This window comes from Megalops cyprinoides, chromosome 25 (genome assembly GCF_013368585.1).
Source record: "Megalops cyprinoides isolate fMegCyp1 chromosome 25, fMegCyp1.pri, whole genome shotgun sequence".
Classification (NCBI taxonomy): domain Eukaryota; kingdom Metazoa; phylum Chordata; class Actinopteri; order Elopiformes; family Megalopidae; genus Megalops; species Megalops cyprinoides.
Window position 1 is genome coordinate 14,586,981 of NC_050607.1, and position 27,222 is coordinate 14,614,202.

General features: G+C 45.6%; 1 protein-coding gene across 1 annotated transcript in view; it reads right to left on the reverse strand.

The window, feature by feature from the left end:
- Window positions 1-17,328: 17,328 nt before the first annotated feature.
- LOC118771879 (copine-8) overlaps window positions 17,329-27,222 on the reverse strand; it is a 77,857-nt gene continuing 67,963 nt past the window's right edge. The window contains exons 16-20 of the mRNA XM_036520013.1: window positions 25,831-25,958; window positions 22,620-22,722; window positions 20,928-20,985; window positions 19,785-19,858; window positions 17,329-17,990 (exon numbers count right to left, since the gene is read on the reverse strand). Of these exons, the coding sequence (XP_036375906.1) occupies window positions 17,802-17,990; window positions 19,785-19,858; window positions 20,928-20,985; window positions 22,620-22,722; window positions 25,831-25,958 (552 nt within the window). The 3' untranslated portion in view covers window positions 17,329-17,801. The remainder of the gene's footprint in view (window positions 17,991-19,784; window positions 19,859-20,927; window positions 20,986-22,619; window positions 22,723-25,830; window positions 25,959-27,222) is intronic.

Genomic DNA, 27,222 nt, shown 5'->3' on the forward strand with positions numbered 1-27,222 from the left:
TTGGTCGTCAATTATCATCTAACATTTATTTTTTGCATCGAGCCGTTTCAATCCCCGCCTACATTATTGATCTAAGAAATTGCATGAGATCGTAGCTGCCTCGTGCCTACCACCTATCTGCTGTAATTATTTTTAGTGGTGTTTCCATGTGATAAGTTACACTGTCGGTGCAGTTGCTCTGAAATATGGCACAGCTGAATGTCACTTGACCACACTGTGAATGCACAGAACCAGTTTTTGCTGGATTTATTCTTAATTTATTCTAAAAAGAGACACACACAAGGAAATGTTCGAGTAAACGTGTTGCAATATCAGAGAAACCCGTTCAGGTGAGTGCCTAGATGCTGTTCACGAGCTGCACAAGTACTCTTAAATAAAAAAAAACCGAGGACTTCAAATGGTTTTGGAGGTATTTTTTTGCAAATAGTTCTATATTCCCATTGTAATGACACTAGACAGTCGTTATAGCCAAACACCTGCAGAAGAGTATGAAAGAAGATGGGACGACAACAGGTGCAGGAGAGTACTTGTCATCCACTGTTTGACAAAACCTTTCCGCCGAACATTCCGTGATTAATGTCCACAGTGATGGTACCTCTCCTCTCCAGAGCTGAGGTTAAAGACCATGCACACTAATGGATGCTAGAGGACAGAACATTACGTTTTTTTTTTCTGAACAGAAAAAAAAACAAGAACAAATGGGTTGATTTCGGCCATGTGATCCACTTAAGCAGTGCCGCAGCTGATTGATCTACATGTAGGGAGGGATCATCTTTCCGGCATTCGCGAGAAATCGATGAAACGCGCTACAGGATATCTGCAATATTACCCTGCAATGAATGCATGTCTGTGGCGCGCTGCAAGCCAGCCTTTTTCGTATGTTTTCCTGTTGCCGCCCGTTTTCCATGAATTTAATCCGCTGCTGGTTTGGCATACACACGCGTGCCTCATTTTCTCTGCTGTTTTATAACATCGTCCATTTGCATGACAGGCAGACTTATTCTGGGTAACTCACAAAGGCTGCATGGTACACAGCAGATTATCCATAATACACCTGGATGCTTTACCCGCTCAAGGATAAAAAAAGAGCAATACTTCGCCTGGGACGCGATCCCGCAACCTTCTGGTTGCTATTTCAGTCAGGGCAGGTTAAGTGCTGACTGCAGCTGAAGGCCGATAACGCACAGAAGGCGGATGTGACCAATCAGTGGCGAGGATCAGGTGTGTGCCATGCTCAGAGTGCTCCTCTGGCGAGGAGGGGGGTCGAACATATGTCACATGGTCGGACTGTGGCGATCTGCCAGGGGGGTGCATTCTGCTGTCGGTGTGGGTGGGCGGAGCTCCCGCTTGGCGAGTGGCGATTCAAGGGATGAGTGCAAGGCTGTCTGATTCCTCCCAACCCCCCACCCCCACTCCTCCACTCCCCTCACTCGCCTTAAGACGCTGTCACTGTGAATCAATCTTCTGCTTCTGACCCCCACCCCTCCACACCAGCCCCCCCCCCCCCCCTTCTGTTTGCAGTCTCAGCCAGTCTTCCTTCTGAATATACATGCGCTCTCATCCTTCACTATGTAATGCATGCATGCGGAGCTTAGCTTCTCTTATGGTAGAGCTATCAAGGAAAATGCCTCACGGGGTCTTAGATATACTCTCTGTTCTGACATTTCTTCACAATGCATTAGAGATATTTATCCAAGGCTTTCTGGGCAGCCACACAGTTCTGAATGTTTGTGTCATTTCCAAAAGCCAGAAAGACTTTGCTGCTTAAAAAAAGTAAAAGAACATCCATTTCCCTAATTTCACTGCAATTATGAAACAAGATGGCACGTTTATCCAAGACATGACAACATCATCTTCGAATGACCTTCTGTTTTGGTTTCATTAAATTTTTTTTTCTCTCAAAAAGGAGCCAATCAGGTCATAGCTGAGAACGATAGAAAACAAACAGCTCGCGTCTCGGAATCACAGAGTCATAAATTACAGTCTTAATCACGCAGTAAAACGTGAGAAACACAGACCTCTGGGAGGCTCCTCTTGGGTGAAACAGAACAGAACAGGTGGTGCATTAAAAAGTCGATGACATCTTATGAAAAACAAACCCGTGTGTTTGTTTTTGCTGTTGTTGCTTTTTTTGTTTCCGCAGTCACACTCTCTCAGTCTGTCTCTCAGCCTCCAACTCCTGTCTCCAGTGGCGTTTGGGTGTTAAGTCCACTGGGATGGAAACCTAACACAGACACACAATGGGGGCGTAGAAGGATGGAGGGGCGTGTCATTCCCACACATTCCAGCCCTGCTGTATCCCGGTAATAAGTTCACACAACACCGGGCTGCAACTGACAAGCTAGGCCAGGCTGAAGGGCCCGAATCCCAGCACTGCTCAAAGCGCCGCATCCATTGGGATATGGAATATGTTACATTTCTAAGCACCGTGAGTCATGCTGGAAAAGGGATATTGGCTGTGCTGAATAGGAATAAGATGAAAAGCACCTCGTGAACATTGCCAATCATTTTAGCTGCACCTGTAGTAGGAAAAGGAGGCTTTGTCGGGATAAAGAGGTCAATGTGCAGGGAAACCTGCATGATACCTGTGGTGCAGAATGTGAGTCAGGATTTTTTTGTGCACACCTCCTGGACAGACCTTGGGGCCTTTTTCGATAATGACCAGCTCCAGGGTATTTCGGCCAGGCTGTTCTAGACCGGGGCCCGGCTGGCCCTGTGATGGCTCCCGGGAGGCAGTCTCTGGAAGATCAGAGCTGCCGGAGGCGAGTGCGTCAGGCCCCAGGGCGGAGCTGCAGGGCAGAGGCTGGACCCTCGCCATGGGCACCTCGAACCAGAGACCACTACAATCAGAGGTGTCGTGAACAACATCGCTGTGTTCAGACTGGACCACAGTCTCACAGGGCTGCGGACATCAATCTGGTTTGAACTCAGCGCTGAAACATGTTTTTTCCCACAAACTGTGCACATCGTGGCCTGTGGCTGGGTTCCTGAAGTCTTTCTTGATGGGACGCACGGACCAGCTGATCACAGTAGCTTATCCTGCCTACCTGGGACTCAGAGCTGCACAGATTCTGCACAGATTAGCGGATCCCTATATCATCTGGAACACTCATCAGAGCTCATATTAGCTGATTCACAGCCAGTAAAAATGATTGAATCTGTTTCTATCTGCACAACATAGATCCAAAAAGGAGGCCAATGTCTCAGTTCCTCCCAGCAGACTCAACAAGCGACTCTGATTCTATCCGTCTATTCTTATGATTTTGGCAGGGGGATGTTGGCCACCTTATGCTTGCACTTTTTCAGCCTTATGGTTGGAGTAAAGGATACAGTTTTACTCTATGGCATATCAAGTTTCACCCAGAATCACCGAGTGTTCGTTATTTACCATAATAGTAATTCATTTGTTCATATTTGTATTTTATTTCTTAGAAAGATTTCTCTTTCAAAATGTCTTTTTACTTCATGAACTTCCTTCAAAAGTTCATTTCATACTTCATTACTGTGTCCTGATTTTACATTTTACATTAATTGGCCTCCTCTTTGCACTTAAAGAAAAGCCATCTAACTACATGTTTATGAGCAACATAACTGCGTCCTTTGCCTATACCAACTTTCCCTCAGATCTAATTATGTTAGGCAAGGCACTATTTATACAAACGGTGGGTGTTCTGGGGGTTGATAAAGCCAAGCATGTGCTTCGGTTTATTGACATGCAGATGATTTATTGTGCCTTCACTGAAGTGTGATGCCACACGGAAGAGATGTATGTAAAACAAGCCTGGCAGTACATGTAGTCTGTGCTCATTTTCCAATGAGAGTTAAATGGAAGAGGCAGGCAGCGCTAATGGATTTCCCCACCACTTCTTGTGTGATTCACGTATAGACCCATTAGCGTTGCATCTATCACCGAGGACTTCATTTCACATCAATAATGAATTGTTACCTAGATAAATGTATTATTTACAGCTTATGAAATCGACGGCTGTTCCCCCCCCCCCTCTTAAAATCATAAATAATACATTTGTACAGTACCAGTCAAAAGTCTGGACACACCTGATTAAGCTAATGGGAAACATGCATTCAAAGACGTTGATCTAAAGACTTACGCTTCAATGCTTGACTTTTTTTTTCTTCGACAAACATAAAGCATGAAGTTGATGCCTACGTATGAATTTCTTTCCAAAAAAATGATTTTAAAAAATATCTTTTGGCTATTTGGAAGGATCTAAAATATAATATTTTCGATTTCTTTATAACACTTTTTCGGCCACTGCATAATTCCATTTGTGTTGTTTCACAGTTTTGATGTCTTTATTATTTTTCTAAAATCTGAAAAATGGTAAAAATAAAGAAAGAAAAATGTGTCCAAACTTTTGACTGGTACTGTATATGATTGTATCTATTGTTTGCTTTGTGATTTTTTTTGTTTCATTTTTTAGTATTAAGTATAGATTTTAAAAATTTCACAATAGCCAAGGCTTAGAAACAGGCTGCGATCAGTTCAGAAGCAGGTCGTGGAAGCTGGTCTGGCTGGTTGCCGTGCTGTTGTGAGGGGTGACCCGATTGGCTGTGCTGTGTAGCTCAGATGCACTGTGGGAAATGGGGTGATGATGAGGGGTCGTGTGACCCACAAAGCTGTAGAACCGTGCCAGCTGGACAGAGACAGGGACCTCATGAGGGAGAGCACAGAACTGTCGTGGTCACCTTGAACAGAGACACTGACACGTTTGAGTTGTAGCTAACACAAGGGGGTGCGCTGAAGTTCTTGAAGATTTGTTATTCAGTTTTTTTTGTGGGGTTTTAAGCACAGTATAATGACACAAAAAGTGCCTGTTTTAAACTTGCCAAAGCAAAGCCAGGACCTGGCCACAAGATGGGAGATGCTTAGTTTCTTAAATCAGGGCTATCGCTGATACAGTGTGACTTCAGGAGTGGCTGATATTTTCTTGAAAAGCAGTGTGGTAGCACTTTAGCTTAGCTTCAGCTTAAGGCAGGAAATCTGCTGCTGTACGGATGACTCGACAGGTTTCAGTAGCAAAGAGCCGTGGGAACGACCGGCCGTTGCTCATGTTAGTCAGTGACACAGAGCTGTGGCTGCGCTGACCTCATCACAGGCGTCAATCAAGGAAATGCAGTGATGTCATGTGACTCCACAGCGCCTTATGTCAGTGGGATGAGCAGCAGTTCTCAGACAGATGCAGAGACGCCGAGCCCCGGTCCTGGAGGCCTAGAGTGTCTGCAGACATTCATTTCAGCTAGAATCCACCTCCTGATTTAAGCTGTTGTTGTCTCGATAGCGCCAATTACTCTCTCCTCCTAGTTCTCAGAGTCCTTACAGGACTGGCGGTTGGTAGCACTGAATCTAATGTGTCAGGAAATCCAGTGACTTTAATCTAAAAGTGATAGGTCATGCACCCATATTGGGGATTTGGTCTGGCCCTTTAAGAGCAACATGGAGTCTCCCACAGACAGTCCCAGGCGGTGATGCAGCAGCCTCAATAGAAGAACGCAGACGCTGGTTGACTGCATCATCAGCAGATAACCACTGCAGAGAACTGGCAAGGTGGTCAACCGCCTTCATGTGAAAGCCGCTGTCTAAAAGGTGCAGGCACTTCTCATGAAGCTGTACGGCAATCCCGAGGCCAGCCAAACCAAAGAGGAGCGATCACCCTGTCACTCACCACCACTACAGTGTGACATGCCACAGGCTGTGTCTTTTAAGACACCATCATCAGAGTGGAGCTGGAATAAAAATAGCAAAAGTAGCAAAAATAACTTTGCTGGACTGTACGGTGAAAAGGTGCATTCTGGGAAACGTAAAACCAGCGGAAGAAATTCCACCTGGGCGCCCTCCTCAGGTGCCGCTGCGGGTGTGTGGGCGAAAGGTCCGCATTAGGTGCGCCTGCAAGAGTTCACCTTTCACATGGCCCGCAAGCAAGACCTCAAAATACGACGACGTCAGCCTGGGATTTGAAGACTATTCGATATATGTGTAGATAATGTGTGAGAGAGTGGGTATGGGATTGAAAACAAGAATTATGAGGTTCAGTTCTGCGAACTGCTATAATACCCTTGACCAGAGGACTTTTGCACAGTGCTTCAGCACACGGCCACATGGAAAACATGTAAGATACTTTAATGTGCTTTAAGTAACCGCGGATAACCTGCTAAGAAACCAAGAGGTGTGCTTACTGTCCAACTCATTCCTCGGTTGCTATGCTGGGCTGTTTGTCAGGAATCAGACATGTGACTGCAAAGATTTCATTGTTCCAGGGAGAGAGGTTTCCTTGGTGTGGCTGAGCTGTTAGTAAATGACAAACTCAGGCCTCTTTTTAAAGACTGTAACCTCGCAAGACCTGTTCTGACGACTGAGACACATGTCAAATGATCAGGATAATGGCTTAATGAACTACTGCTATTTACTCCAGTTTACAAAATGCAAGTTTTTTTTTCCCCATAATGGTGAATAATAAGCCCTTAGAGGAAAAAATACACTCTGCAGTAAAATGCTGCTGTGATGTTTTTTTTAAAAATATAGTTTAGTAAAGGCATCTACATCTGAATTAATAGCTATAAAAGGACAGGAGAGAGCCGCAGACATGAAGGTCGAGAAATGACTGTTACAGGCATAATTCATCCGTCGGCACGCTTTCATTTGCAGGTTGTTTTTTTTTTTTGCTTTATGATAATGATACTATTTTCGCTCTGATTAAATGAAGCGTAATTATGAAATTGCATTTTTTTAAGGCGCAGCAGCGTTGAAAATGCATCGCCTGTCCCCCCGGATGTCTGAAAGCACTTCTGTTCACAAGGTAAGTACATCTTCATCTTAATAGAGCTGTCTGGGACACTGTACTGGGAGAATTGCATCCATTGTGAGTGGCGCTGGTATTGGATGTATTCTCTCTCTCTCTCTCTTTCTGGTCTCAGGGGAAACTGGAAATAGAGCAGGGGATATTATCACTCCTTTTTTCATGACTCCCACACTGTTAGCAAAACACACTTTCACAGTGAAGGGCTGGGTGAGTGCTGGTGAGCTCTGACACCATGCAAACACATACACACACGCACACATACACACACACACACACACACACACACACACATACGCACACATATGTACGCACATGCATGCACAGGCATACAAATACACACACACACACACACACACACGCACATGCACGTGCATGCGCACACACATGCACCCACACACGCACACACACACACATATATATATATATATATATATATATATATATATATATATATATATACGCAGAAACACACACAATGCTCAATATACATTGAGTCTGAGCTGGACTGATTGACTGAGGTGTGGTGTAGTGGTAAATATCAGGCTTGGCAATACAAAGGTTACTGGTTTGACTCCCAGGTAGGACACTGCTATCGTATCTTTGGGCAACCTGAATTGCTTTAGTAAACCATCTCTACAAATATATAACATAGTAACATACTATTGCCTGTATGATGAATACTTTATGGTATGCTAGGGCACATATAAAAACGGCATGGAAGCACATGCTGTCTAGCAATGCATAGCGACTGTAATGTGCAGTCATAGAAACCATACGTCACATCAATTCCGAGGGTGTGCTCATGCATGTGTCACTTGGCTTAGGGTGACATATACCCCCATTCTCCACACTGATCTTTACAACAAAGTGCATTGAAGATTTGTCACTATAGGCAGGCCTTCACAACAAGCATATCCAGCATAGTTTGCAAACCTCACATGTTACAAACCCAGCTTCCCAAACCGGTGAGAAACGCCGCCTTCAAATAAGCGCGGTCCCCTTAAACAAGCCGTGCGCACGGCCGACGCCGTCATGCGTGGGCGGACGCGGTCACATCAGCCGCGGACCAGATGACTCCCGGAGAAGCGGCCTCCGAGCGGAACGCAGCTAAAATAAAACAAGTTCACGGAAAGGCGGCTATACTTAGCATCTCCCAACCCCCCTCCACGCTAAATTTAGCCAAATGAATATTTGACAGTCGTGCGTAGATTACGCCCCCCTGAACACTGTGGTGGTGGTTTGTTTGGCCCGTGTTGGGCCCAGAGCTGAGATGCTTCCTGGGGTATGAGGAGGCGGGTATATATAGACAGCAGGGGCCTTATTTATAGCCAAGGCTTGGATGTTCCCGACCGGTGCACACCTGCACCGTCTCCTGCATGCACGTCCCGGGATTCTCTGACCTTGGGACCACGCCGGTGGACCGCAGAGGGGGGCGCCCGGACCTGGAGAGGGTGTTCCTGAATACCGCGGCCTCGCACGGCCAGGGCGGGGCTGGCACGCATTGCACAGGCACCCTGATGGTGTTAATTAGAGCAGCATTTCCCAAACCTCTCCTGGGGGACCACTTGTCCTGCATGTTTTAGATCTCTCCCTGCTCCAACACAGCTGATTCAAATGATCAACTCGTTATGAACTCCTGAAGCTGCCTAATAACAAACCGATCACATAAATCAGCTGTGCTGGAGCAGCGAGTGATCTAAAACATGCAGGATGATTGGTCCTCCAGGAGGAGTTTGGGAAACGCTGAATTAGAGGCTCTTGCACTGGGAGTTGTCTGCACATTATGATGTGCACATTATGACAGCATGGTTAGCACTACAGGTATACAGTTCCTTTTAATATGGCAGATTAAGACTAACTCACTCGAAGGCATTTTCTAAATTCTATTTAGGTACCCCATGGAAGGAAAACAAATGTTAGCAAATGTCATGGAAGGAGGGAAGGAAGAAAGGATATATAAGTACATGGAATGGTCTAAGAAAAGCAGAAATCTGACAGCCATTTTAGGTGAAAAGAGAGAGGTACTGTAAACACTTCAGTCATCTGCATGCTAATAAAGGTATTTACCAAACTTAGCTGGGTACTAATTAATTATCATAGCAGAGGATCCTATTAAGCCTGCTCCTTCTGAACCTCACTCCCACAATGTGTTCCCAAATGCTGCTGCCGGAACGACTCCTCTGTCGGCCTAATTAAGAGTTGGTTCATTCGTTAAGTAAAACAGCCATGGAAAATTGAGCTCTTGAGAAAGAGGACAAGCAATATCAGTCGTCTGGTGGCAAGACAAAAAGTACCAAGGCTCCGAGAGCTGAAAGGAAACTGTGGTCAGCAGTTATTGCACTTCAATCAAGAATAAATACTCCTGAAATATGACAAAACAGGTCAATAAAAAATAAGAGCTTATTATTGGAATGGACTTCCTGGACCAAACACCTGAAAATAAATGAGGCTGGGCTTCTTTTGTGCTTGGATGGGAGGGCCAGCAAAGCGGCCTGCTGCTGGAAGTTCTGTCAGCGAGCCAGCAGGGGGCACTCATCTTGGCATCAGTCAGAAATCTGATGCCCCACTGGAGTGATGGGGACACTGTGCAGCAGGAGGTGCTGTCTTTCGGAAGACACATTAAAAAAAGGCCCTGACTCACTGTTATCATTAAGGATCTCGTGATACTCATCGAAAAAGCAGGGGTGTGGTTCCCAGTTGGGAAAGGTGATGTGGCCCTATGGCTCCCATCCAGGCTCGGGTCTCACTCGGGTGTCATTTGCTGACAATGGCCGCCACAGCGGAACACATTTGACTTTGTCTCAACAGGGCAGGGTGGGCTTCATTACCACATAATACATTTATCAACTCAGTATGAGTGCAACCATCCCTCAGTCTGTGTTCGCTCTGCTGTGGGGCACTGTGACGCTTGGAGTGTGAAAAAATGTCCTTTTGCTGCATACGTGAGCATGGGAAGACTGCATTCCTGTCGCTTCAACGCTCCAGCATGAGCAAAGAGGATGTGGCAGACAAGTGAGCTTAATGCAATACAAGCTTAAGAAGATTGAAAAAGGAGGACAAATATTAGCGGCGTAACCCCAGCGTCTGGGTCCCAATCACAAAATCACCCTCCACATGACTCATTACCTAAACCACTTCCATTCCCTATCTCCCGTGATGCCCCAGGTCATCACTGGCATAGGGAAATAATCTCTCATGTGGCCTTCCTGGTTGAATAAAATGAAAGGAAAAACCAGCTGACTCTAAATCACATCTACATCAACAGCCGAACATTTTGCCCGTGCTGAGGACAAGCGGATGCAACTCGGCCACATGGAGACTCAGCGTCAGCATCTTGAGAGCATCGCGGATGCCGCACAAGCGCAATCTCACCTATTGCTCTTTGGTCTCTGTGTTATTGCCATCGTCTTCCTGGGATCTGTATTATGTAAAGGTGCATGAGGGCTCGGTGCCTTGGCTGAGTGTGTGCGAGACTGTGTGGGCTGGGAGAGGAGGGATGGAGCTGAAAGGTTCTCTGAGGTGAAGAGGAGAGCGTGGGAAACGAGAGCAGGTGCGTGCGGAGGGCCAGAGAGGCCACGAGTCTGCGGCGGGGAGGAGGAGGGTATTTACAGCGCCTTTTTGAAGGCGGGGTGTGGGAGTGTGGGAGCATAGGTGGGCCGTGAGACATGCAGTGCGTCTCCGTGTGTCTTTCAGAGTGTGGAGCCGGGCGCAGACGTCTTAACCCCCCGACCCTGTCAGATGCTGAAGCTGTACCCGTGCTCATTACTCTTCGCCTGAGGGAGCTTCAGCGTGCAGGCCCCTTGGGTGTACCCTTCTGTGGAATCCAGAACGCCACTGATGAACAGACACATTCCATAGCCTTTGTTCTTAACTTCGAGGAACAGTATTCATAAAAAATGACTTAAGTTTATATTATATTACATTACTGGCATATAGCAGATGCTCTTATCCAGAGTGACTTACACAGGTTACAGTTTTCTACATTTTACCCATTTATACAGCTGGATATTTATTGAGGCAATTGTGGGTTAAGTACCTTGCACAAGGGTACAGCAGCAGTGCCCAAGCAGGGGATCAAACCGGTAACCTTTTGGTTATGAATACTGCTCTTTAGCAGTATGCTACACTTTTTTAAGTTCCATCGTAAGTTCATCCATTACTGAAACATGCAAAATGCTTGCAAAAAAAAGAGAAAAAAGCCCATTATACTCTAGTTCATAACTTAAAGCTGAGGACAAAGTGCATTAAACATGATCACAATACAATTCAGGACATCCCCTAAATACCTGACTACAGGTAAATGCACACAATGGGGTCTGAATATATAAATATATTAAATACTCTCTGCTGAGCATGCCTATTCGGAGCAGATGTGTATGGTAAATACCTAAAACCCATTAGTTAAGCCATAAATCGTTTAAAAAATGGTTAATGCAATGTGCTTCATTACCGCTATTCATAGCTGCCATTAATGTAATGCTGTTTCTAAAGCTTGTTTATTAGTTCACTATAATGTTGCTCTAAATAATAATTGTCAGGCATTATTTCTCATATCACAGTTTTTCAATTTAGTGGTAATTTACAGTGTGACTGGCTGTTCTGCACATACAGTAGTAGTCAAAAGTTTCGACACAGCTAATTAAGATTAGGGGAAACGTGCATTCAAAGACATTTTAATCGAAAGACTTATGCTTAAATGTCTGAATTTTTTTCTTATACAAATGTCTATGTATGAATTTCTTTCCAAAATTTTAATTAAAAAATATAATGGCAATTTTGAAGATCTAAAATATAAGTTAGTCAGTTTTGATTTGTTTATAACACTTGATTTGATTTGTTTACAACACGTTTCATAGTTCATATAGTGTCATAGTTTATACGTCTTTACTATTATTCTAAAATGTGGTAAATGGTAAAAAATAAAGAAAGAAAAGTGTGTCCAAAACTTTTGACTGGTGAGTTATGTGCTGGTTGTTATCATTGCTGCTGTGATCCTGATTTATCTTGCCATAAGAGACTTTCTGCTAGATAAGAGTACCTACAAAGTAAATAAATCACTTTGACCCATAAATGAATAACTAGTATAGATATTGTATATTATTAATGTATAATGCTTAGGTGACATCATTTATTGTATTGTACTGATAAGAGCTATTTGGATTAGAAGAGAATGGATAGCAATGGAGACCTTGTGAGAGTGGCACTCAAGGTCCCATCATTCCCTTTTCTTTCCCCCCACCTATGTTTGTTCCAGGAGGACTGAAGCACCTTCAGGCCCCTTAGGGCCTGGCGGTTTGAGGGGGTCTTTGGCTGGGTCTCCGAGGGGCGGTCGGCGCTGTCAGGCAGGTCTCTGCAAGCAAACATGTCCTTGAGAGCGGGCCTTGAGCCTTAGCCTCTTTTCTTCTCCTGCTGGAGACATGTAAAACGGGGCGTCACCCTCTGACCTTCGTCGCCTGGTGAGGCGGAGCGCTCGACCAGCCATCTCGGGCAACCCGCCATCCCTATACCCACACGCTACTTAATGCCCTGACGGGAGGGTGGGCGTTTCAAATGATATACGGCTTCTCCCTGACCCAGCACTAGACGCGAGAGAGCTGCACGCTTCATCTGCATATTACCCACAACCTCCTTTATGACAGAGGCCTTCGAGTGGCTCTCACACGCTGCTCAAGTGAACGCCACACAGTGCGATTACCCAGAATTCTCCTTGACATTCCATTGCAAAGCAATTACCGCCGTGACCTTCTGCAGGGCCAGTAACATTGCCTCCACTCACATACTAAATAACAGGAATACTCCTTGTTCCCAGCCTGTATGGCAGCAGAAGCTCTCCCCTGGATATGTCAATAGGTGGAGTGCCATTTCTGGGTTTTTGTTCTAAAAAGCAGTCGCATTGGATTGCTGATGTCAGGGGATGGTTAATTGATTATTGCCTGCCCTTTATAGCCCATCATCCTCATGGTTTCTCAGTGTCACCTTGTGTGCTGAGAGCTTGTCTCGCCTACAGTCAATAATTGAAAATTGTGTGTGTGTGTGTGTGTGTGTGTGTGTGGTGCAGCCTCGACTTTGTGTTCATAACAAGCAAAGGAAACTTCACTTCACAGCACAAAGCACACCTGTGCAGATTTTTAAAGCGCAACTTGAGAAAACCAGGACCTGAGAGATGAAATTCACCTGATAAAAGCTTCGAGGTTCAGGTGTCTGCTTGATAAAAGTTCCCCTGAACAGAGACACTGCTGACAGCTTTGCAGTGTATGGGCTGAGGGTCACCTCCTTGCTCTTCTCTTCTGAAGAAAACACCAAATCGTCACCAACAGGTTAGAGATTTGAATCCTAGTTCCGACACTGCTGTTGGTCCCCCGGGAGATGATGTATGTAAATATTGTGATCCAAGCCTCCTCCTGCATCAGCCCACACATCTGGCGCAAACGAAAAAAGCCACACTTGTGACACTTGAGACAGGGTGATATTACACTATTTAACGAATTGGCTGGGCTGGGGACTTCCTGTACATATATGCTTAGGTATATATACTGTTTCTATTTTGTACAGGTAAGTAATAAACTGATGTTACTGTACTTCTCACCTGAGGATACAACTGTAATCTCACGCCTACAGTGAGGTCCAACCCACAACCAGCTGGTGACACCTCTGGCTCCTGCGCTACTACAGCAGAGGGATGCTGGGCCACGCAGCCTCCGACAGCAATGGCAGATTGACAGATACTCCGACAGTATCTCGGTGGAATGTGCATTCCTCAGCCTGGCCAATGAGTCAGAAGGCAGCCTGTGATTCTGTTACCACTAAAAAGAGTGACTCTGGGCTACTGGGGAGGGGAGGGGAACAGGGGGCTTGGGCAGAAGACAAACAAGTAAAAGAAGTCTAGTTAAAAGAGCTAGAATGACAAGCCACAAGTAGGGGTAAAAAGGCTGGACAAAAGAGGCATAACAGTATAGAGTACAGCTAGCAACCTGCAGTTCACTTAATTAAAAGCACATAAAGTGGGCCCAATCAGAGGAGCGCGTCAGAGCAGTCGGCAGTTTCAGCTCTAATTAGCGACGGAAGGCCACGCCGACGCAGCTCACTCGATCCGGCTCAAAGGGAAGCCACGGAGACAGGTCCTCAGCCGGCCGTCTACCGCGTGTCAATTAGCGCCGATTCGCCCGCTGCCTGCCGCTGCTTGCGGTGCAGGAGAGGTCGGGAGAGAGTCAAATCGCCGCCCCCGTCGAAAACAACAACACTAAAGAAAAGCTGTTTGCACCTTTCCGACGCATTCACACCTGGCACACACAGTCTCTTCTACAGCAATTACTGACAGATAATTTTTTTTTAAACCATCAAGGGTTGCCTCTGTGGGGGAATGAAAGTTTTTTGTTACACATACTAACCAGTAAAAACTTGATGTTTGCTGCGGTATGTTTTCAAATTGGTATTGACTGTGTTCACACCATTAAAATCAAATTCAAATTACTATCAGATACACTCATACACATTAAATATGCATTATAATCGTGATGTAAAAACAATTTTCACCTTGTTACTCTTTAAGAAGCCTAAGCAATCATAGTATATACTCCTTTCATTTAAAAAGCAATACTCCTTTTTGTTTTTTTTTCACCTTACAGTAGATTTCTGCGTCCTGATTCCTCCATTGTCCTTCCTGTCTGTAACGTGTGACCTTGAGCTGACCTTGCCTCTGTCTTCCTCTACAGCTGGCTCCAGAACCCGTCTGCTTTGTCTCCATTTTTTCCACGATGTACTTACCAGGAAGACCGTATTCTGAAATCCTGACATCCTAAAATGATCCTCTGGCATCCTGAAACAAACTTGTCACACCTCTATGCAAAACAGTCATTATTCCTAATGGGTCTAAAATGAAAATGACTGCATAATTTTGTAGTGCTTAAGTGTTAATGATAAACACATTTAACAGCAAAATATGCACCTAGACCCCATTTATTTTGCATAAACAGAAGTATACTTAGAAGGAAATGTGTGTTTAGTAAGAATATTTATTTAAAAATTGATATTTTGTTACAGAAATAGTCATTTTTAATATGGATTATCAGACAATCAGGCAATTAGTTCATTACTTCCAGACATGCTTTTGCCAAGTAACCACTGTTTCCAAAAGTACAACAGATTATTTTTTCAAATACATGAGGTTGTGCAAAGAAAGTATACATGAAAAAGTAACTGAACACTGACACAAAATAGAGAGCGATTCATTTAACAACTGAAGGCATTCCACAAGTCAAAGAAGTCAGTGAGAATTTAAGGCCATTTTGTACTGTCTTTAAAAAACAAACCCACACTACTCACAAAAAGAGAAAAACATGGGTGCATCTCTTATAAAATTTTACATGCAAACGTAGTGCACGTTAATATAAGATATGACGAGCATACGATTATTTGGATATTTTCAGTAAACAAGATTCACATTATCAAGGTCACATGGGCTGTCAGGATGAACCTGATTGGCTTGCGCATGCTCACACATAGTAGGGCTTGGCAATGTGGCGAATGCAAGTGGCATCTGCCACGAAAATTCGGCAATGGAGACGGATGTCTCCTCAGATTGTAGGGCCTTGCGGATTCCCCATCCGTCCAGCTACAGATGAGCGTCTGTCATTTCAAATTGGTTAGTTAGCTTATCATCCTGATTTAAACCTGAAACCTGGAAAACGTTATTTTCATCCAATGGTTCTCATAGATGTGCACTCTTACATACTGTATTTGCCCTGCTCTGCCTCTAACCCCACCCCATTCCTGCTCTGCCTCTAACCCCACCCCATTCCTGCTCTGCTCCTAAACCCACCCCACTCCTGACCCGCCCCCCTAACCCCACCTCACTCATGCTCTGCCCCTAACCCCACCACTCCTGCCCCGCTCCCAACCCACCACTCCACAACCCAAGCTGCTGTCCTGTTCTGCCCAAGGGGGGGGTAAGGGGCAAGAATGGCTACTTAAATGTTAGAGGATCATGTCCTCCACAGTAAAATTTTTCCATCTGAATACTGTGTGCATGTCAACACCAAACTGCTGACCGCAAACAGGTGTTGCAACTACATTGGCCCCTTTGATTATAAACTTCCAGTTTCTGTTTTAAGACTGTAAATTTTGAGAGGAGAAGCACTGGTTGAAAAACCATGAGAGAGAGAGAGAGAGAGAAACCTAGCTGTGCATAGTTGAGGTGAGGACCACTCCAATTTCGGCAAAACGCTTCACCTCTCCACGAAGCATGCAACCAGACACCTGCTAACCAAGTGAACAAGACAATTTGGCAACTTATTATATTCAGGCCTTAATACTTACGTAGCAATAAGAATAAGAATAATAATAACAATAATAAAAAATCATGTTATATCTGTTCAGCTTATTAAAATACTATTCAAAACAACACTTACTTACACTTAAAAGACACTTAAAAGTAACGCAAAAAGTTTTGGTAAAATAAAAGCATTTGTGTTTTTGACAATTGGGCCTTTCGCTTCAAATCCTATTTGAAAGCAGATACTGTCCTAAAAGACGAGTTAAATAAGGCTAGCCGAGTCTGTTGTGTCTGATGAAGAGAGATTCCCCATGAGCATGTCACCTTCATGTCAAGGCAGTTGAAAACAGTAAAGAAAGAAAGCTTCTTTTTTTTTTAACGTGGTTAAACAACGCACCGCGAGGCTGAAAGAACACGACTGTCTGCGAGTGCAAGACGACCGCGCATGCTTCGTTTCCACACTCCACAGAAGCGAGATGGTATTTTTTTTTTTATTATTATTATTTTTTTTTTTACGGCTGGTAAAAACCACTGCTACCTGTCACCTGCTGCAGAGGCGACATACCAGAAGTATAGTTAGTCCCAAAGTTAGTATTTTTAAGTAGACTTATAAAAGTATTCAACCGTAGAAATCATCATAAACATGTAAACATTGAGAGAGAGAGAGAGAGAGAGAGAGAGAGAGAGACAGAGAGAAAGTAATCAAAACAGACAGACTAGGAGAGAGAAAAGAGGAGAGATAGGGATCTACAAAGTTAGGGAGAGAGGGAGAAAAAGAGGTGGACAGAGAGGGGGGAGAGAGAGAGAGGAAAAGACAGTGAAAGAGTGAGACAGTGAGAGAGGAGGAGTGACAGAGGGAGAGAGGAGAGAAGACCATAAGTGTGAGAGAAACAGAGAGGAGAGGGATAAAGAGTGAGATTGAGGAGGACAGAAAGACAAAGAGAGAGGGAGAAAGAGAGAAAGAGAGAGAGAGAGAGAGAGAGAGAGACAGAGAGAGAGAGACAGAGAGAAAGTAATCAAAACAGACAGACTAGGAGAGAGAAAAGAGGAGAGATAGGGATCTACAAAGTTAGGGAGAGAGGGAGAAAAAGAGGTGGACAGAGAGGGGGGAGAGAGAGAGAGGAAAAGACAGTGAAAGAGTGAGACAGTGAGAGAGGAGGAGTGACAGAGGGAGAGAGGAGAGAAGACCATAAGTGTGAGAGAAACAGAGAGGAGAGGGATAAAGAGTGAGATTGAGGAGGACAGAAAGACAAAGAGAGAGGGAGAAAGAGAGAAAGAGAGAGAGAGAGAGAGAGGAGACACATTTCGGAAGTTATTTACAACAGCCGAGGGATTCTGGTACTGGAGGTGTTTTGAGCCATTTCCTACTGCTGCTGTTGGTAAGACTGGGCCCCCTGGAACTGTCCCTCCCCTGCGGGCCCCCCCCTCCTTCGCCAGGGAGGGCCCGCGATCGCCCCGGCGCGTCGCTTTCCGAAGGCGTACAGGAGGACCTGCCCAGCTCTGGCGGCGAGAGTCCCGACAGGGGAACGCTTTAAATGGAAGCAAAAATGCCTTAAAGGCTCCACCCGCTCAGAGTCTCCATAGTGCAACAAGACAGGAGTGGGGGGAGGAGGAGCCTACCCCCACCCCCCCCGGACTCCACTCCAAAGAAGTGTGTGTGCATGCTCGTGTGTGTTTGTGTGTGTGCTCCGGGGGGGAGGGGGGGGCGTCCGTCAGATCTGCGTCTGCAGGGAGTGTCCCGGTGGGGTGTAGGGAGGCGGCGCCGGCAGCGGTTTGATCCCTCTGGTCCTCATGTAAGACAGGAACTGGTCGGGGATTTCGGCCAGGACGTCCTTGGCCAGCCGGGCCATGCTGAGGATATGGTTCCCGGTCCGGTCCACATAGTCCCGGAACGGGACAAACTGGAAAACACGGACAGAAAAAAAAAAAACGGGGGGTTACGGACTGCGGGGAAGCCGGCTGAATCTCTGGCCGGAATGCACGTGGCGATGTTGCCGGTATCCAGATTCTCAGGGGTCGTGAGTCACGGAAGCTGGGTTTCCCAGAAGTCACGGCACATATGCCATCATTACGATCCCAGAGCGGAGGGTGCCGTCTGAATCAGCGCGGCATGTATATCACGCTTACTGACTGCGTGAAGTAACCGAAAACATTTCCAGTCAGCAGGTTTGATCTGCTTCATTTCCTGCACAGGGTGGAGCAGTTCTTCAGGATTCACGACATGAGAGCTCTCAACTGCTCAGCACACCCCTGTCCACTGTACTGAGAGGCCCCAGGCACAGAACCATCATGCTCTTCTCATGTTGACCATGACTGACTTGAAAAGAGGGTCGGGGAAGCTGATTGGATAATGACCTCTGGTCGAGATGGAAGGACGGGGGCTCTGAGAGAGTCCCTGACAGAGGAGGGACGGGGTCATGATCACAGGGTGACCCAGGAATCAGTGTAGGTGAGCATGTCTGTCTGCCTGTCTGCCTGCGAAGGCTACCTGGGCTCGGAGCATGTATGTGTATGTGAATGTTACCTGGGCTTTAGTGGATGTGTCTGTCTGTCTGCCTGCCTGTATGTGTATGTGAATGTTACCTGGGCTTTAGTGGATGTGTCTGTCTGTCTGTCTGTTACGTGGGCCTTAGTGGATGTATCTGTCTGTCCATCTGTGTAAGGTCTTGCTGAGGCACTCTTCTGCCTGAGCGTGACTCAGCGACCCCGGCAACGCGCCCCTGCACACCCTCCCTGTCACTCTCCCACACCGTCAGGCGCTAACAAGATGCTCATTCTCCCCGAGCTCGGCACCTCCTGCTGCTCCTGCACTGAGCTCCTTCACCACGCTGCGGCTGGAAAAACTGCTGCAGAGACGCCTCGGAGGAACGGGAGTAAAACCGGCCATCACACACACACACACACACACACACACACACACACACACACACACACACACACACCACATCACACACCACCCACCACAAACCACACACACACACCACACCACACACCACAAACCACACACACACACACACACACACACACACACACCACACACCACAAACCACACACACACACACCACACACCACAAACCACACACACACACACATACCTACACATTAAGTGCTCCCTGTCTCCCTTCCCTCAGTGTCTCAGCAGAGATATTGTGTCTGGCACCAAGATGGGACACATACCCACGGCAATCTTTCATCACACTTAAAATAAAAAAAGATTATCTCACTGAGGAGACTCAACTTTTGAGATCTCATGCCCTGAAAGCGTGATTTTATGACATAATTGGTGGCAGTTAAATAATCCCTGGAGACTGCTTACGATGCAATCAGTTCCAGCAGCTGTCTCCATCTCAGGATGTTCCCAAACACCTCAGGGTGTTGTCCTCGTGGAAAAGGGGTGAGAATAGTAGGAAGACGAGCTGATCTGTTTATTTTTCCGTGAAAAGAGATGTCCCACACCCTAACCTTAACCCTGAGAACGACAACGATAACTATAAACCATAACGGTTTGCTGTTTGTTAGCAGTCAGATCAGAGAACATTTTTTTCACCACTGAACACATGTGTCAAACAACTTCTTTCTGGTATTGACTCTCATTTGCAAGGTTCTGTTTTGTCATTTTGAATGAGAAAGTAGTAGAAAAAAAATTCTGGATTCTTCTTCAGGGGGAAGTGACACGGACAAGGAGCACATCTTACCTGGACGATGTCCCTCTCTGCGTATCGTCCTCTTGACGAAATCCTGACCTCATCCCCGTCCAGCTCGATCATGGCTGAGGAGAAACCAAAATAATTTACACATTGGGGCTCTGGGACATTTTCAATGATGCAATGTGGCAGAAAAGTCAAGATGGAGAGACAGAAGGAAGATGATAAAGAAGAAAGTGAAGATGATCCATGTATGGGCCTTTGATGTGTGTCTGTATGAGACTGTCTCCAAATTTCAAACGTTTAAATGAGATTAGAAGGCACAGGTTGCACAAATTACTTTTTCCATGAGTCAGGTTATTGGTTATTGGTTTGTAGGAAATGCATTTCAGCTGCTACTGATATGTCAGAATCTCCAGATTCCTGCATTGTTTGATGTACATCTTTATAATGCCACTGTTTATAAGGAGTGATAGGTTATATAAACACACATTAACACTCTCAACCCAGACAGGTCTCAAATGATGAAGACGGATGACGGAATATGACGGATTTATTAAAAGCAATTAAGATCCATTACGATACGAATATGATTAACGGACATGTGGTTACGATGTTGCGCTTGAACCTCTCACTATGAACAAGAAAGTGCGGGAGGACAGGAAGTGGGAAGAAACGTGGGACCAAGTCGGAAAGGGAGGAGAGGAGGGGATGAAAGAAGGAGGGAGGGAGAGGGGGAGGACAGAAGAAGCAGGGGGAGAGGGAGGGAGATGAGAGACGAGGAGGAGAAGAAAAGGACCGTAAACTTGACATTCCCTTATGGCTGCCTCGGGCTCTACAGCCGCGGTGACCTCTCTATAAATCCAACGACAGGGATCACTAACGGGCGCTACACCGAAAATCCCCGACTGAACTCTCGTCTGTAACCAGCATTAGTGCCTCTCTCACCCCACTTTCTGCCTTATCATCCTGTCTGTGTGGAGGCACTGATAACAAGCCGGCCCCTCTGTCTCTCTCACCTCTCTCGCTCGCTCTCCCGCCCTCAATTCAATCGCATTCAATTGCGTTCCCTCCTCACACACAGGCGGTCCACAGATAACTCCGAGGCAGAGGTGTCCTTTAGCTCGACAGCGCGCTCTCTTCACACTCTCTACTCGGAACAGATCGAGAGGGTCAAGCTAAATTTCAGCTTACCGTCAAACTCGGCAGGTCCAACGCCCACAATTATGATTGACATGGGAAGGCAGGCAGCCTAAAAAGAATAAAAAACTATTAGGATGTGTTATTCCCTTTCAGCACTGACAGGTATAACAATCATAAAGTTAATAAGCATGTAAGTACACTGGTTTATGCATTACAAATAATATTTAGGTCTGGCTGTTCTATTACATAATCATACAGCCTACCAAAGATGCCAATTTGACTATGATTATACATAGCGATAGGCCATTGTTTGAATCTAACCATAAAGAGCTTTGTATGAAACATTGTATTTCACAAATATTAGCAAATAATTACAAATAAAGTTTTTGTCACATTTTCTGCAAATTTCAGCTCATACCAATTTCACAATTATATCACTTGCTTTCAGTTAGGCAAAGTTAAGGACAAATTGCACTGAGGTTAAACTGAAAAGACCACAGACCTTTTCAGAAAAACAGATATATATACTTTTAAATTCAGTAAGAGATTCAGATTTTACAGTATTAGACTCATATCAATTCAGATGTAACTATGCTACGTTCACAGAGCCAGTCTGGAGTTTCAGATTAGGGCTAATCGGCATCTGGGCTGTAAGTAAGAGGTAAGGTTCATGGATGGACTGAGCACGGGATATTGAAGGCGAAATTTCATGAAATTGACCTCGTGATGCACTACAGCCACTTTAGGATGTTTAATGTGGCAATATTTGTCGTTGTTGATGTGTTTAAATGTTATGTTTTTGTTATATATGTCTGTTATCTATGTGAAACTTTTGATGCCATGGGACGCAAGACAAATTTCAGAACAATCTGACAATAAAGTGAAATCTTAACCTTAGATCTGACTGTACTATGCTCACAGATTTGACTGTACTATACTCACAGAGCCAGTTTAGAGTTACACTCACAGAGGCGGTCAGGGTTTCAGAAGTGAACGTAATATGCTCATAAATTAGGTCAAAAATCTGACTGCATAATATAATCACACCACCGGTCAGAGGGTTGTATGCATGACCATCTCTCTCTGACTTTGGCATGAACACATAAATACTTCTGACTAAAACTCGGGCCTCCTGACAGATTATAAATGGCTTTTATTCAAAGGGCCGGGGGGAAGCCGAATTCATCCATCCACTCCGCTTTTCTTTGTTTTGTTAATTACGTTTCTCTGGCACCCTGCCAGGGGGAGAGTGAATGACTGATGAACTTGTCAGAAGCTCTTAACTGGTTTTCCCGTTCCTGGTAGTACTGTATACACACCGAGCCCCTGCTGCTGCCGGCAGCATTACGGCAATGACAAATGCTATGAACATGGTGTGCGCTCTGGATCATTTCCGGGATGGGGAGGTGGAGGTGGGGGTGGATGGGTTTGGGTGGCGTGATGGCTTTGGAACTGTATATGTCACCAGAAGGTTGCTGGCTCAAATCTCTGTTGCACCATTAGTCAAGGAACTCATCCCACTATGTCTTCATTATAATGCAGATGTACGAATTCAGGTACTTATATGGATATACAGAGGTTTGAGAGCTCCTGTATGTTATTACAAGTCAAGCAAATATATGTATGTGGGTTTTGAAGCTCTTCTGTGTTAATATATGTAACATGTAAAGACACTTTAGGGTTAGGAAACTCTTGCATGATAATGTCACGCATGTAAATATAGGGGTGTTTGGAAGCTCTTACATTGACGATGGACTCCTTGGTCTGTGCCATATCTGAGATCACCCCGTCAGTGATGATGAGGAGGATGAAGTACTGTGAGCCGTCTTTCACTGACGCGGCATATCTGTGCAGGGGGGAGGAGACAGCACACATCAATGCACAGGTCTCACACCCACTCACACACACACACACACACACACACACACACACACACACACACACGCTGTGAAGGAGAGCCTTCACCTGTCCCCAAAACCAAGTAAAACGCTTCAGGTAATGTCGAATAGCTGTTTCACGCTGTCAGACGTTTTTTTGTGGGTTCCCCTGTCTAAACCGTTAATTCAAACCTGCCCATAGCAGATCGGCATTCACCAGTTTAGTTTCAAACAGGTTAATTGTCATCGTAATTGTCACCGTGTTTAATTAGACCAGCCATTGGCTAACGAGCCCCACCTGCCTAATTAGAGGCTTGTTAAATACAGGTGTGTGGCTGCTGTCAGAAAGTCACTTTCCAGCAGTGGATTTTGCTCTGGCTGTGCACTAAGGCTGGTCTGGTTGGTTGTACTTTTGAAAGAAATTAGATTTTTACAGCGCGTCCCTCCTCCTGTGTGTTTTATGTGTAGTGCATTCCGTCAGGGCCATTACACACACATATACTCCTCTGCTTCAGATTGAACACAGTGGTGTGCAAGGCCAGCACAGCTGGAAAGAGCGGCATGAAGATGTAATAACTAAGACGAAAAGGTGACATACCCCTGATTTGCAGGGGGCAAAAAGGCTCTTATGAGATTGGTGGCTCCTGAAGGGGTAATTATACCACCCAAACACAAAATCTAGAACTGAATAAACATAAGGCTTGTACTACTATAATGTACGCCAGCGATAAGCCATAATTGCATTTCTATTAGTGCCCTTAACAGAAATATCCTGAATTGTATGTTTTTCCCTCATAAAGTGAAATTGTAGCCCGAGTTTCCATCACAGCAACATGGGGGGGGGAGCGCCCATTTTGTGTTTGATGACAAACAAGGACGGTTTTAGAATCTGGGCCGCAGCCAGCAGACTCGACTTCGACACGTTTCTCATTGTTGCCTTATCAAACGCAGCACACACAGAGCACGCACGGCACTCCGCATGGAGGAGTCTGTCAGCCGAGCGGCTTGGAGTTACGCTTTAACCGTTTTAACACTCCTTATTAAAGAGCGTGGGCGGCAGATGCTCGGAGAGAATGCTAGAGCCTGAAGTGGATTATGGGAGCTTGCTGTGACAGTGGGGGCCCCATCGGTGTGTGTGTGTGTGTGTGTTGGGGGGGAGGTTTGCCACATCTTTACTTTATTAATAACCTGAACTCCAGTCCCTCTCACTAAGAAGTCTGCAAGCTGGTGGCCTGGAGAACGCCACATTCTAACAAGAAGAGGTTAACTTTGCGATGGTCACGAAAGCCACGTTTCACACTTTGTTTGCTTTGCTGTTAATCCACCAATTACGACTCCCACAGCACCAGCAGACTTGTGTTAGAGCCATTCCTCCATCTCATTACACCTCTGCCTGCTGTAAATATGCATCTAAACCTTGCGATTTCGGGAGTGTTGATGATCCAGCTTATGGTTCAGTGTGTGCACAATATGTACCGTAGTCTGTTTGTTTTTTTTTTTTCTCTCTCCGTGACATCATTAAAAATCATACTTCTGTCTCCAGCTTCTCCAGCACACTGATCTGCCTCAGCGTTAACAAAGACAAAATAGCACAAAGGACGCCTTACTTCCAAAAGGCAGGAGCGATCAATACATACATTCAAGCCATTAAAGTTGGTATTGATTATGAACCCAGCTCTTAGCATAGCTATTGTATTTGACACAATCTTTGCTATCCCAGCAGGCCATGGGGCAGATCCACTTTGTCACCCCTGACATATGGAAGATAGGATTGAATGAAGACTCCAAAGCTTGATTTCACCACAACATATACAGTACCAGTCAAACGTTTGGACACACATTTCTTTATTTTTACAATTTTCCACATTTTTGAATAATAGTATAACCATCAAACTATAAAATAACACAAATGGACTTATGCAGTGAACAAAAAGTGTTATAAACAAATGAAGATGTATATTTTTTATATTTGCTTATATTTTAAATTCTTCAAAATAGCCAAATAAATTTTTTTGGAAAGAAATTCATGCATAGGCATCAACTTGACTATTTATATTTGCCTAAGAAACAAACATCAAGCATTTACGCATAAGTCTTTAGATGAAAATGTCTTTGAGTGCATACTTCCCATTACCTTAATGAAGTGTGTCCAAACTTTTGACTGGTACTGTATGTCCTATTCACTCCGCACAATGCACTGGGTTGCTCTTTGACCCACGTATGCCACCGGTGACGACCACCAAAGGTAGCGCCGGGCACTCTTAAACCTAACAGCACGTTACTGTTCTGCATCTGACTGCTATCTGTACATGCAGAATTGTTGATCGCTCTGTAAGAGACATCCCCCCCCCCCCTTTAAAGCCTGCACCCAAACTTTATTACCACCATTTGCACACATACATTAGGCTCACTCCTCCTGCAGTAACCAAGTAACCACTGCATTCACGCAGGCACCCAGTGAGTGCAATCCCCCTATACACTTCCATTCATCGGATTAAGCTTGTGCTGTAGGGCTCAGTCTGCACTCAGAACTACCTCTTACGCTGACTGAGCCACTCAGGGGCCCTCCAGAGAAGACTTTTGAAGAGGAAACATGAAGAGATAGATTGGTGATTAGTAAATGGAATAGATTTACCCCGAGGAAGGCAGCAAGCCGGAACACTTCGCTTTCTTAAGTTCTGAGTCAGCTGCACCTGCGTGCTCACATTTTCTTACAATTCACAATCTACATGCTTTTAACCTAGTGTGTTGGTCAGTTAACACTTGTATTTCTTATATTTTCTTATAGAATTTATATCCTTGTATGTCTGTAATTTAAATACATACATATGAATGTATATGTATACATGCATACACGCATATACATGTACATACATAGGTGCTAAAATATTGTTCTTGAAAAACAGACACTCAAATTCAATCAGACAGGGATCAAATAAAAGAGGAATACATACATAATGATGATGAATAAAATCTGAAGAGCTTTTAGTTCCATCTCCCGCACCTTAGCCAGCCCACAAGGCTGTGGCACATTCACCACCACACCGCGGTCACGTGACCTGCCCCGACCCGCCTACCTGGCCACGTGGTTGATGACGGGTGAGAAGTTGGTGGGGCCGTACAGGTGGACAGATTTGAGGCTCTGGTAGTAGGCCTCCATCACCCCGTCAATCCCGGTGCAGTAAGGGTTCTGAGGGTTTCCATTCTGCAGCAACAGCAACAAAAAAATAAAGATAAAAGCTCATCAATACTTCATCACACACTCTAGGAGATAAATATAAAACCCGCTCCGGGCGCGCCATGGGGCTGTACCACTGTGAAGATGGGACTCCACTATTTACTGCCGCCCGCTGAGCACACGGAGCCGGCACGAGATCGATGGCCCCGCTCTGCCGGGAGACGGCGGCGGCGGCGGCGGCCGTAACTCAGCCGGCCCGTCCTCTCCGTGTCCCGGCGACGGCGGTCCCATTACCCGCTCCATAAAGCTCCCCTAACTCCGCGCAACGGCCCGGTCATTTCTCATCAGCACTAAAACCCGGCAGGCATAACTAAACGCTCAGAGGAGGGGATGGAAAGCCGGCGGAGCACCCAGTGACCTTTGTGTCTGCAGCGGGATCGTGCTCAGTGCTGACTGCACAGGTGCACGGGTCCTCCCCCGTCCTCTCGCTCGAACAGCGCTCGCAGGATCGGTGACAAAACGAAGCGGGCTCACCCGTTCAGGCGCTGCCGGCATGACAAGCCTCCTCAGCAGCTGGTCCTCAAGTACGAACCGTGCTGTGCGCATCCGCCCGAGTGCAGGTGAAGCTCTTCTGGTCTGTCGATTATCTCACGAGTACTGCTCGCGGGACACAAATGCCGAATGCAAAACATAAAGGCTGCTCTCTTTTCCCTTTTCGGGTTGCCGTCGTGGTCCTCTGGGCGAACTCTGCCCCCCTGCCCTCATGTTACAAAAGAAAAAAAATGACTCAACGTGCTTAAAGAGGCTCCTGTGTTTTGAGAAGGCTTTGGGGCAGATCCACACACAGAGGGACTTGGGTCTGTCGTCAGAAAGCTCCTGACTGGCCATGAAACGCTTCTTTGGGCCTTCTACAGGTAATATGCTATGTAAAGGGGCTCTTACACTAGGACAAATTCTGTGGCTACAGTGGGATTACAACAATGTCCATATATCAGAATTCTTCCCCCGAGACAGATATTTTATTTGTACTGAGAGGGTACAAGGGGTTCAGGGTGATTATGTGAAGCAGTTCCTGTTGCTTCAGTTTAATTAAAGATGCGAGATTCTCCCTGTACTGACTAAATGGGAAGCAGCAACACTTTGTCTCTAGTGGGAGAGATACGGCTTCCCTTTACTGTCTGCAGTGCCAGCCAAGCAGCTGTTATCTCACCACCCTGTCTCCCAAAAGACGCTTGGGCATTCGTAATTGCGAGGACAATTGTTTCTGCCGAGCAAGCATCTTTTTTGTTTG